Raw genomic sequence first — 12,935 nt, 5'->3', positions numbered from 1 at the left:
GACAAATCTATAGAAATCAGTATGATCTATAGAGTAGATTGGTGGTTGCCTAGGGCTGGGATGCATGGAGAAGTGGAGGTGATGACTAAGGAGTATAGTGTTTCTTTTCAGTGTAATGAAAATGTTCTAAATTGATTTGGGGATGGTTGCACCACTCTGTGAATATGCCTAAAGTCATTGAATTACACATTTTAAATGGGTGAAATTTTTTTATGGTTTGTGAATTATAACTCAATAAAGCTTTGTTAAAAAAAAAAAACAAACAACAACTAATTACAGGTCACATCTAATTGACAACATATTTTTACTGCCCTGAATCCAAAAAGAAGTGCCTAGGTATGGGATAGGGGTGGGCAGAGAAACTGCTATGAAGAGATGTACGGGGTTGCTTAGAGTATAAAGTATGAAGTCTTTATTTTGAATTAACTCCATGGGCTGCTGCGAACTGGAATTAGGCTTGTACTTATTTGCATGACTGTGATAATGCTATTCTAGACCCTCATTGTCCAAGGTGGTAGTAGCCTCTGGCCAAACGTGATTGAGTGCCTAAAATAGTATAGCCCAATTGAGATGTTCTGTAAGTATAGAACACACACTGGATTTTGAAGACTTAGAATGAAAAAATATAAAATATCTCATTAATAATCCTTTATAATCATTGCATGTTTGGATATATTAGACTAAATAAAATATTTTTAAAAATTTAGAAAGAAGCTGTATTCTCTGAGAATGGAGGTTCTCCCTGGGAGATGAGGCTGTGTCAATGCATGGGTGTACATGATTAGAAGTGTGTGTTTGTTGAGTGATGGGTGTACATGATCAGAAGTGTGTGTTTATTCAGTGATGGGTGTACATGACTAGAAGTGTGTGTTTGTTGAGTGATGGGTGTACATGATTAGAAGTGTGTGTTTGTTGAGTGATGGGTGTACAAGATTAGAAGTATGTGTTTATTGAGTGATGGGTGTGCATGATTAGAAGTGTGTGTTTGTTGAGTGATGGGTGTACGTGATTAGAAGTGTGTGTTTGTTGAGTGATGGGTGTACAGGATTAGAAGTATGTGTTGAGTGATGGGTATACATGATTACAAGTGTGTATCTGTTGAGTGATGGGTGTACATGATTACCAGTGTGTGTTTGTTGACTGATAGGTGTACATAATTACACCTATCACTGTGTTTGTTCCATGGTGACCCACTGGACAACAGGGGGAAAAAGAGGCAGGTGGGTGCCTCTGAATTAGACACTTTATTTTATTTTATTTATTTTTTATTTTTTGCGATGGAGTCTCGCTCTGTCACCCAGGCTAGAGTGCAGTGGTATGGATCTTGGCTCACTGCAACCTCCAACTCTTTGGTTCAAGCGATTCTCCCACCTCAGCCTCCTAAGTAGCTGAGATTACAGGCATGTGCTACCAAGTCTGACTAATTTTTTTTATTTTTAGTAGAGACAGGGTTTCACCATGTTGGCCAGGCTGATCTTGAACTCCTGACCTCAGGTGATCTGCCTGCCTCAGCCTCCCAAAGTGTTGGGATTATAGGCATGAGCTACTGCACCCGGCCTGAATTATACACTTTAAACGGGTGAGGGTGAACTTTTTTATGGTTTGTGAATCATATCTCAATAAAGTTTTGTTAAAACACACACACACACACACACACACACACAACTAACTACAGATCACATCTAATTGACAGCATATTTTTATTGCCGTGAATCCAGAAAGAAATGCCCACATATGGGCTATTGGTAGGCAGAGACGCACACACTTGTAATCATGTACACAACTGCTAGTGGTGGAGATGAGTCTGTGGGGAAAATAACAGGAATTCAGAGTGCTGAGGAGCTTCCCTTACTGCTCTGCCCACTTCCCTCCCCTGGGCATTGCTCTCTTGGCCTGGTTTCACAAAGTTAACGCTTTTGGGAGCCAGGAACTAATTTCTTAGTCAAAGACACCTCCCTCCTGTCCAGTTAGGGGTCTCAAGGAGGAAATGGCAGGCGGGCAGTTTCATTCTTTCAGTTCCAGAAAATGTTTATAGCCATAACATATTTCCTCAATTAAACAAATTCTGAGGTAAGGGGAAACAGAGAGAGACAGTGAGAACATTACAAGTCAAAAAGAATCTCAGCGCTCTTAGTTTAGGGAAGTTGGCCTTGCTCGCTGTGTGGTAGAAAAGCTGATTATGGGAGAGAACTGTGGAGGGAAGGAAGGGAGGCAGTTTTGTCATCCCCACATCCGGTTTTGACTGGACACCATGCAGGCTGAGATCAACTTCAGAGGCAGTCAGCTGGAATCCCTTAACTTTATTTGCCCATTTATTGTGTCGTTATTTTGTTGTTATTACCGGAAAAGGCAAGAGTAGAGCTATCAGAATGGCTTCCTTGAACATGCTGTCCACAAATCCCAGGATTTTTATAAACCCTATGTGAAAAACATGCTAAGAATCTGTTTTCTTCTTAGCATGTTTTTCACTTAGGTTTACAAAAATATGTTTTGAAGAAAGCTTGAAAAGATCAGTGGAAAAAAATTCAGCATCAAATTTTCTCTGCAAATCAACTTGCCAAAAAAGACATGGTTAACATCCATCCTGTAACTAGCACATGAATGATCTTCCCTCTTTACGAATGTGTTTCAGCACAACTTTGATCTTGATGCCTCCCTCTTTCCGCTTTTAATAGTGGATAGATGAAAAGGCAAGAGGAAAAACAAAGCAGCTGAAACACACCCAGACGCACACTTCTGCCAGCATAGCCACGACGGTAAGCATTTTGAATTCAGCCAATTATGATCTGTGGATTATTACCACCACCTCATTTACATCATCAGTGTAGACAATAGGAAACTGACTGTAGTGAAATTCGGAACCATAGAAACATGATTCTATTTTAATACAGGCCTATCGGTTAACCCACAGACTATGCTACATATGAATAAGAGAAAATAAGTTTATTCTTAATTATGTAATGTAATTCCAGTGGAATTCGGTAGGTGGCATAAAAGAGCCTTTTTGTTATGTTTTGTTTTCAACACTAAATGTGGTTAACAGTGAAATAAAGCTTCAAGGAAGTGCTTGAATTTCTTATGGACTGCCAAACGGAACAGACAAGCAAGTTGTCTTGGTAAGCAACATATTATTTTATTTTGTAAAAGAAAATAATTGTATAGCTAGTTATTAAGTACAGAATTCTCAAAAATCTGTGTAAGTCCTGGGTGTTTTTCTAAGTGGGTTATATTTCTGATATGTACATAGTTACTGTGTTGTTTGTACTGGCATTTGTGTATCAGTTCTGAGTCCTAAATCAGAGAAAGTCCTCCCGCTGCTCTGGGAATAACACCTCGTGTGTGATTTGCTTACAAGAAATATTTTTGAGTTGGGAAATAAATATCTGGGTCACACACGTCTTCTGATTTTCTTCCAGAGCAGCTGCTAGTTGTTGATTTTGACGGCATTTCTCTTCACCCCATCCAACCATTCGTATTCTCTTCGCAGTGTTAAGGAAAATGAGATATAAGTCAGTTACTCCCAGAGGTAATGCTGCTGTTCAGCTCTTCTGTTTTTGTGGGCAGGTTTGTTTCAGTATTTTCTCTGGGCTTTCCCACTTGCTAGTCCTTCTGTTTCTTAGACCACTAACATGGTTCTGGGGAGCTAGAAGTCAGGTGGAATTGCAGGTTTTGAAAATGTTTCCCAGGCTACACCCAATTTGGTCAAAAGACTTGAAAGCGAATGTGTTTTTATAACAAACAAAAAGCAAAGCTTCTCAAAACCGCATAGAAAACAAAGCAGAACAAACAGTTCTTGAACTGTCTCAAGTTCTTTTAACCTGTGGTTAATAGCTAGTAGGGTTGTGCAGAGAAGGCCCTTAGTAAGTATTTACAGGACTAAACTTAATGGGCCAGATAGATTGCATGGGCATTGTCCATTAAGACGAGTCAAAGCCTTGATTTGATGCCTCCAAAATCTCCAAACAAAGACAAATTAAATGTGTTGATTCATTGTATCATATAATGTGAGGCTAAACCTATCATAATAATGAAAATTGACAGAAGCACACCTAGAGGCATTTTACACTTTCAAATTAAAGCATCCTTTACTGCTCAGCTTATTTTCTGGGTAGTAAAAGTTTTAAGGTTCTAAAATAGATGAGGCTCAGTCATGGTTGTTAAGACTTTGATCAAAAAATGCTTTGGTCTAGGAAACTGAGACATTGATTTTCATTGATTTAGCAAGTTTGGTACATAAAATTCAAAGATCCTGGAAATACTAAAAATCAGTTATTCCTGTATATAACATTTTGATTTCTTAATTATAGAAATAAGAATGGTTTTGTAAACTGAGTACTTGAAATTAATGGCTTTAAACGAAAGGGCAAGATGGAGGTTGGGCAAATAGAAGATATGTGAATCAATTAATTTAACTCGACATAAAACTGAAGCTATGCTTTCATTAAATGCTTGCGTTAGTTGTGGCAAATCCATATGGGTCTGTTGGAACTTGATTCTTGCCTCCTCAGTGGAAAGAATTTGTCTGAGGGGCATAAGGCAGAGTGAGAGACTGAGGCAAGTTTTAGAGCCAGAGTGAGAGTGTCACGCCCAGGGCCAGGTTCCAGCCCATACTGAGGTCTGAGGGGAGTGGGTGGATGAGCAGATAGCTGAAAGAACACTCAGGGGGCCGTAGGCAGGTGAAAGGTGATTTTATTCATCAGCAGCTCTCATCAGCAGCTTACTTACAGTAGTTCTCTCAGACTGTCTGCCTTGTCCTGGCTGCTTAGTTTGGCAGATTCCACAAACAGCTGTGCGTCTGGCTCTCCCTTGCCCTCAGGGTCAGCAGCTTAACTCTTTCTCTTGGCTGGGCACGAGCATGCCAAGCTGTGTCCTGGCTCCCCTCAGTCCGTCTACAAAGACAGACAGCGTTGGCTCTCTCTCTCTCTCTCTCTCTCTCTCTCTCTCTCTCTCTCTCTCTCTCTCTGGGTGCCAATGCACCTGTCCAGTGTCAGCAGGGCAATTATACCATTTACAGACAACAGTGGCTTAGAGCCAAGGGATGAACCTTACCTGTTATGGCTATGGTGGTAAGCTTCTCTATGCTATGTCTACATGGCTATGATAAAAAGTGAGTTACACGCCTGCACTCTAAATTCACTGAGTTACTCTGGATGTTTACCTCAGCCTTCCTTGACCAAAGCACAGCCATGTTCCTTACAGAGAGTTTATTAAAAAGTTTAAATCAGGAACGAAAGGAAGTAAAGTATACTTGGAAGAAGACTAACTGGGCAACTTGAGGGATCCAAGTGCCCAGTTTAACCTTTGACGTGGGGCTTATTCACTGGCAGGCTTCTGGAGTTTTGCATCTCTTCTTCCCTGATTCTTCCCTTGGGATGGGCTGTCTGCATGTGCAGTGGCTTGCCAGCCCTTGGGAGGGGCTGCATGCACACTGTATTTACTGAAGTTGTGCACATGCTCACTGAAGACATTTTTCCCTTGCCAGACAAGCCTTCTTAGAGGAAGGTCACATACCTGTTGAAGTCTGCCGTTTTGCCTCTTGGCATGCATGCTCCAGCCTGCTTGCCCAACTCCTGAGACTTTATCAGGAGGCTGCTAGCCACCAGCTTCAGGCGTGTTTTCTATCTATTAGGAGATCGACTTTCCCTGGTGCTGGCTGCAACCAATTATTATTCTAGAGAAACTGTTTTTTGTTTGTTTGTTTGTTTGTTTTTGAGACAGAGTCTCGCCGTATTGCCCAGGCTGGAGTGCAATGGCATGACCTCAGCTCACTGTAACCTCTGCCTCCTGGATTCAAGCAGTTCTTGAGTAGCTGGGATTACAGGCGCCTGCCACCATGCCCGGCTAATTTTTGTATTTTTAGTAGAGACAGGGTTTCACCATGCTGGACAGGCTAGTCTCGAACTCCCAACCTCAAGTGATGTGCCCGTCTCGGCCTCCCAAAGTGCTGGGATTACAGCATGAGCCACGGCCCCCGGGTTAGAGAGACTGTTTGACAACTGCCTGATCATCACCTGATGGTCGCCTGATAATCCTGGTTGGGGGGCCCCTCTCCTGTCCTGCTCATGTCTGCCTAAGTACCTACTCTAACACTTGCGGACAGGCAGTTTTATAAATGTATGTATTTTTGTGACGATGGCTGTTGTTAAGGAAAAAAGGACAACTTTCGTCTTGTTTGTGGTAGGTTCTGTGAGCCAAGCACTTGCATCCATACATGGCGTCCTGTCTGCCCCTGTCTCTCTGATCACTTTTGCATACCACGCCTGACATGCTGATCACTTATTCCATGAACTCTGCAGTTGGCTAGGAGGTGGAAAGAGCCCTGATCTGGATTCAGGCATAGGAATAAGCAGGGAACCCCACTGGGGCCTCAAGGCCAGGCCACTTTTGTTTCGACCTATCTCGTAACAGATAGCTCTGTTTTGAGATATTAGGCACTGCCCCAGGGTATTATTTTTATTCCCATTATTTGAGTCCGTTTAAATTGCCATAAAAAGTACCAGACTAGGTGGCTTATAAACAACAGACATTTGTTTCTCACAGTTCTTTAGGGTAGAAGTCTAAGATCAGGATGGTAGTGTTGTTGGGTTCAGGCGAGGGCCCTCTTCTGGTTTGCAGATGCCTCCTTCTTCTTGTATTTTCACATGGCAGAAAGACAGCCAGAGAGCTCTCTGGGGGCATTTTTATAAGGGTACTATAAAGGCTCTGTTCTTATGACCTAATTACTTCCCAATTTTCTCCTGCTAATACCATCACATTGGGGGTTAGGATTTCATCATAAGAATTTCACGGGACACAAACATTGAAGCTATAACATCCATTGAAGTATTGCTCCTTGTGTGAGTAGCTCTTTCAGGAAGCTGGAGAGGAAGAATTGGGAAATTTCTGGGTCTTTCAGCCAAATACAATCAATGTCATAAAAACACCACCTTGATTTTTAACATGAACGTTAATGTCTGCATCATCTTCCTTGCTCAGGGTCTTCATGAACACTAATGGGGGTATCAGGCCCTTTTCCATGTTAGAAGAAATCAGGATAACAAAGGCATATTGGGCACCTCTACAAAAGGGTAAGTCCAAGGAAGGCTCAAAACACCCAGATAAGTTTGCATGTCTAAATTGGGGAACTTTTGTAACTGAAGATTGTTTCTAGAAGCTGAATTATTTAGGTTCTCTGTGCTCATTGAGATATGGGAGGGGATATGTGAAGAGGAATTTGGTGCTTAGCTGATACTGACGGCCTGCTTGTCTGATGGTTCTAGGGCATTTTGAATACGTTCTTTGTGAGAACTGGGTAGCTGTGTAATCGCAGCTGAAAGGGTCTCTGGAGGTGAGTAGTACACTCTCTAGAGTTCATCCCAACACAGCTCCCTCTGTTCTCATATGCCACTGGAATGCTGACCACGAAATAGTGTCTGAGCTAGAGCAGTTTGAATACTGGTACAATAGGCATAACCTAGAACAATACCTGCCACTGCATAGAGAATAAATACATATTTGATGAATGAATGAAAAAAAGTATTCTGAATAAGAGAGAGGAGGAAACAACTCCCTTTCTCAAAACCTCCCAGTGTTCGCCACCCTCTCATCATTTTTGGGGTAGAATCCCAACTCCTCGCAATGATCAACAAAGCCTGAGTGATCTTGGCCCTAACTCCCCTCATCTTCCCTAACTCCATGCTAACATTGAACTTCCCATTCCTTCTCAGACAAGCCAAGCTCAATTCCATCTCAGGTCCTTTATACTTGCCTTTTCTTTTGCCAGAAATGCCATCGGTTACCCAGATCTTCCCATAGGTTACTCATTCGCTTCATTCTGATTTCTACTCTAGTGTCATCATCTCAAAAAGGCCTTCTCTAACTCATCACTCAAAAATAGCCACCCCCAAGCACTGTCTTATACCTACAATTTACCCTGATTTATTTTTCTCTGTAGAACTTATCACTACAGGAACTTGAGTTTAATCATTTGTTTATTTTCTGTCTCCCCACTAGACAAAAACTCCTTGAGAATTCAGACTTTATCTTGTTCACTGCTCTATCTCCAGTTCTTAAAACGTGGCCAGTAGGTGATCAATAAATACTGGTTGAATAAATAAATGGATGAATAAATGGATCTTCTGAGAGACCTTTTATTATGATCGAATTACCTTTTGAGTAAGACCAAAGTTAGACCCAAACCGTGTATAGGTCATAAAGGGTAATAGAAGAGCAGTCCCAATACCACCATTTGAGACATCTCTTGAGAAAGTCATGGGGAGACACATGTCGAAGAGTGAAAGTACACCAGTCAAGTCTTAGCTAGAGTTCTAAATAATTTTGGGAAGCTTGGGGCCCGAGAACTTTCTATGAACCCACCTGTATTAGCTTCCTGAGGCTGCTGTAACAGATGATCACAAACGTGGTGGCTTTGCCCTCAACGTTCTGGAGAGCAGAAGTCGAAACTCAAGGCATCAGCAGGGCTGCCCTCACTCCAGAGCCTCCTCTAGCTTCTGGCGGTCTGTTGCTGTTCCTTGCCTTGTAGCTGCTGCACTCCAGTCTCTGCCTCCACTGTCACGAGGTCTTCTCCTCTGTTTCTCAGTCGTCTCTTCTCTTGTCCCTCTGCCTTTCTCTTAGAAGAGCACTTGTCATTGGAATTATGGACCACCTGGATAATTTGGGATGATCTCTTCATCTCAAGATCCTTAACTTTATTATCTCTGCAAAGACCCCTTTTCTAAGGAAGGTAACATTCATGGTTTCTGGGGATTAGGACATGGTTAAGATGTAGACGTATCTTTTGGTGAGCCACCATTCAATCTATTACACCATCCATATTAAAACTTACTTGATTAGTTTTTATTTACCAGTATATATACTTCTCTAGTTTTAGGCTGTGTAACCCAAAAGAATGTATCTTCCATTTTATGAGTCTCTAATAAAAAAAAAGTTTAGTATCAGCCATGACTAATTTCATGTATTTAAAAAATGTATGTAATATATTTCATCATTTCATGTTTTTTTTTTCTCTAGAATCTGTATCTGTATCAAGATGATCTGAAGAACAGATTCTACCTTTAGGAATGTCTAGTGTTCCAGAATGACTAGCATCTTCCATTTTGCCATTATCTTCATGTTAACACTTCAGATCAGACTACAATTATCTGAAGAAAGTGAATTTTTAGTTGATAGGTCAAAAAACAGTCTCATCCATGTTCCTAAAGACCTATCCCAGAAAACAACAATCTTAAATATATCACAAAATTATATATCTGAGCTTTGGACTTCTGACATCTTATCACTGTCAAAGCTGAGGATTTTGATAATTTCTCATAATAGACTCCAGCATCTTGATATCAGTGTTTTCAAATTCAACCAGGAATTGGAATACTTGGATTTGTCCCACAACAAGTTGGTGAAAATTTCTTGCCACCCTACTGTGAACCTCAAGCACTTGGACCTGTCATTTAATGCATTTGATGCCCTGCCTATATGCAAAGAGTTTGGCAATATGTCTCTACTAAAATTTCTGGGGTTGAGCACTACACACTTAGAAAAATCTACTGTGCTGCCAATTGCTCATTTGAATATCAGCAAGGTCTTGCTGGTCTTAGGAGAGCATTATGGGGACAAAGAAGACCCTGAGGGCCTTCAAAACTTTAACACTGAGAGTCTGCACATTGTGTTCCCAACAAGCAAAGAATTCAATTTTATTTTGGATGTGTCAGTCAGGACTGTAGCAAATCTGGAACTATCTAATATCAAATGTGTGCTAGAAGATAACGAATGTTCTTACTTCCTAAATATTCTGGCAAAACTTCAAACAAATCCAAAGTTATCAAGTCTTACTTTAAACAACATTGAAACAACTTGGAATTCTTTCATTAGGATCCTCCAGCTGGTTTGGAATACAACTGTATGGTATTTCTCAATTTCAAATGTGAAGCTACAGGGTCAACTGGACTTCAGAGATTTTGATTATTCTGGCACTTCCCTGAAGGCCTTGTCTATACACCAAGTTGTCAGCGATGTGTTCAATTTTCCACAAAGGGATATCTATGAAATCTTTTCAAATATGAACATCAAAAATTTCACAGTGTCTGGTACACACATGATCCACATGCTTTGCCCATCCAAAATCAGCCCATTCCTGCATTTGGATTTTTCAAATAATCTCTTAACAGACACAGTTTTTGAAAATTGTGGGCACCTCACTGAGTTGGAGACACTTATTTTACAAATGAATCAATTAAAAGAACTTTCAAAAATAGCTGAAATGACTACACGGATGAAGTCTCTGCAAAAATTGGATATTAGCCAGAATTCTGTAAGCTATGATGAAAAGAAAGGAGATTGCTCTTGGACTAAAAGTTTATTAAGTTTAAATATGTCTTCAAATATACTTACTGACACTATTTTCAGATGTTTACCTCCCAGGATCAAGGTACTTGATCTTCACAGCAATAAAATAAAGAGCATTCCTAAACAAGTCGTAAAACTGGAAGCTTTGCAAGAACTCAATGTTGCTTTCAATTCTTTAACCGACCTTCCTGGATGTGGCAGCTTTAGGAGCCTTTCTGTGTTGATCATTGATCACAATTCAGTTTCCCACCCATCAGCTGATTTCTTCCAGAGCTGCCAGAAGATGAGGTCAATAAAAGCAGGGAACAATCCATTCCAGTGTACCTGTGAGCTAAGAGAATTTGTCAGAAACATAGAGCAAGTATCAAGTGAAGTGGTAGAGGGCTGGCCTGATTCTTATAAGTGTGACTACCCAGAAAGTTATAGAGGAACCCCACTAAAGGACTTTCACATGTCTGAATTATCCTGCAACATAACTCTGCTGATCGTCACCATCGGTGCCACCATGCTGGTGTTGGCTGTGACTGTGACCTTCCTCTGCATCTACTTGGATCTGCCCTGGTATCTCAGGATGGTGTGCCAGTGGACCCAGACCCGGCGCAGGGCCAGGAACGTACCCTTAGAAGAACTGCAAAGAAATCTCCAGTTTCATGCATTTATTTCATATAGTGGGCACGATTCTTTCTGGGTGAAAAATGAATTATTACCAAATCTAGAGAAAGAAGGTATGCAGATTTGCCTTCATGAGAGAAACTTTGTTCCTGGCAAGAGCATTGTGGAAAATATCATCAACTGCATTGAGAAGAGTTACAAGTCCATCTTTGTTTTGTCTCCCAACTTTGTCCAGAGTGAGTGGTGCCATTATGAGCTCTACTTTGCCCACCACAATCTGTTTCATGAAGGATATAATAACTTAATCCTGATCTTGCTGGAACCCATTCCGCAGTACTCCATTCCTAGCAGCTATCACAAGCTCAAAAATCTCATGGCCAGGAGGACTTATTTGGAATGGCCCAAGGAAAAGAGCAAACATGGGCTTTTTTGGGCTAACCTAAGGGCAGCCATTAATATTAAGCTGACAGAGCAAGCAAAAAAATAGATTACACATCAAGCGAAAAATATTCCTCCTGTTGATGTTGCTGCTTTTGGAAGTTCCAACAATGACTTTATTTTGCATCAACACAAATGTAAACACAATTGTGAGTGTATGATGTAGGTAAAAATATGTACTTTCGGGCCCCAGTTCACCATTTATATGTGGTATTAAAAATTAATGAATGATACAACTTTGATTTAAGCAGTTGATTTCTGACACATAAGGTATCCACTTGTTTCTTTGCTATAACTGAGTTCTGAATTTATCATGAAGTCAAGGGAAGCATTTCTCTTCAGTGATGTGTGTTCCGGCGTATCATGGTCAATATTGGAAAATGCCATGACTTTTACTGAGTATAGCTGGGTTTGTATAGCAGATTTCTACAGCTTTTGATGCTTTCCTCAGCTCCATGGTGCATTCAACTCAACCTATTGATGGCTGCTCACTGATAATGCTGGAGACACTATGCCTGAAGGTCCCCCCCCAACCCCCGACCATGATGCCCACACAAAGGGCAGTCCAGAAGTGCTGGAAGTTGTCCTTGGAAACAGCCCTCAACCAATGTCAGAAAGAGCCGGGGGATAAATACCCCAACTTTCTCACCCATTTTTTAAGATAAATCTTGGGTATACTTTGCACTCTCCCTGAGTTCCCCAGTAAGATAAAATTCCGGTTGTCCACTGTCTTGATAAAGTATTCTCAATTGGCTTCCTTCCCATTTTTTTCTCACTTACTTATTCCTCTATGTGTATTCCATGGGATCACCTCTGTGATAAACTACTTGCCACTGAATATCTGTCTCAGGGTCTGCTTATGTGGGAGCCCATACCAAGAAAGTGTTCCACCTCAGTCCAAATGGAAATTCTGAGTCTGGTTTTCTGTGGCTGGAGATCTCACTGAGATTCTGGTTGTATGAACTAACATGCACAAGAGCCTTTGGTCTTTTGATTAGAAGGAAGAATATAGTTGATGTATAGTGCTTCTATATACAGCATCTGTCTCTTTGGGGAACTATTAAAGTTGAGCATGAGCAGATGGGGCAGTGTAAGGAATGGATATATCTGATGCTTTTCATACCCATCAAACATCCTGCCAGTCTACCTTTTTACTCCAGGAGCCAGCTCTGGGCAGGTGTAGTCATGACTACATGTTCTTGTCATGACTACACCATGTATCTTTCACTTTATGCCCCCCATGACTTCACTGATACCATTGCATGGGATGCTTGTAGAAGCCTGTTCAACCATTCTGATACATGCACAAACCTGGAAGCACCAGGGATATCACTATGGGATGGGAGGCATTATATACATGCTCCTTTCTTCTATTCTTGGGTTTAAAAATGAGGTATAATCGATACCTTTTCTCAAACAATCCCCAGTGGCTTTGTGGTTTACTTCCCCACAGGGTAACCAGCTCAGTAACTTGCTTTTGCATTGACTTTCCATTCTTCCTTGGTCACTCTTCCCATTCCCCTCACTCTTGAGCCCTGAGATTACTT

At 41.1% G+C, this 12,935-nt stretch overlaps 1 protein-coding gene across 7 annotated transcripts; it reads left to right on the top strand.

Moving 5' to 3' along the window:
* The first annotated feature begins 1,570 nt into the window (after nt 1-1,570).
* Nucleotides 1,571-11,621, top strand: TLR1 (toll like receptor 1). Of its 7 annotated transcripts, XM_030921459.1 has the most exons (5): nt 1,571-2,756; nt 3,044-3,116; nt 3,417-3,564; nt 6,976-7,067; nt 9,010-11,621. In XM_030921459.1, exon 5 carries the CDS (start codon nt 9,077-9,079, stop codon nt 11,435-11,437), a length of 2,361 nt encoding a protein of 786 aa, XP_030777319.1. In that variant the 5' UTR covers nt 1,571-2,756; nt 3,044-3,116; nt 3,417-3,564; nt 6,976-7,067; nt 9,010-9,076; the 3' UTR covers nt 11,438-11,621. The 7 variants fall into 7 exon arrangements, with proteins under 7 accessions (XP_030777319.1, XP_030777325.1, XP_030777312.1 ...); XM_030921465.1 differs by lacking the exon at nt 3,044-3,116 and having other exon boundaries at nt 3,488-3,564; XM_030921452.1 differs by lacking the exon at nt 3,044-3,116 and having other exon boundaries at nt 3,417-3,526.
* Nucleotides 11,622-12,935: the final 1,314 nt, after the last annotated feature.

This window comes from Rhinopithecus roxellana, chromosome 2, assembly GCF_007565055.1.
Source record: "Rhinopithecus roxellana isolate Shanxi Qingling chromosome 2, ASM756505v1, whole genome shotgun sequence".
Classification (NCBI taxonomy): Eukaryota; Metazoa; Chordata; class Mammalia; order Primates; family Cercopithecidae; genus Rhinopithecus; species Rhinopithecus roxellana.
Note: the sequence above shows the minus strand (reverse complement) of the source record. Positions and strands in the feature narration are given on the sequence as shown.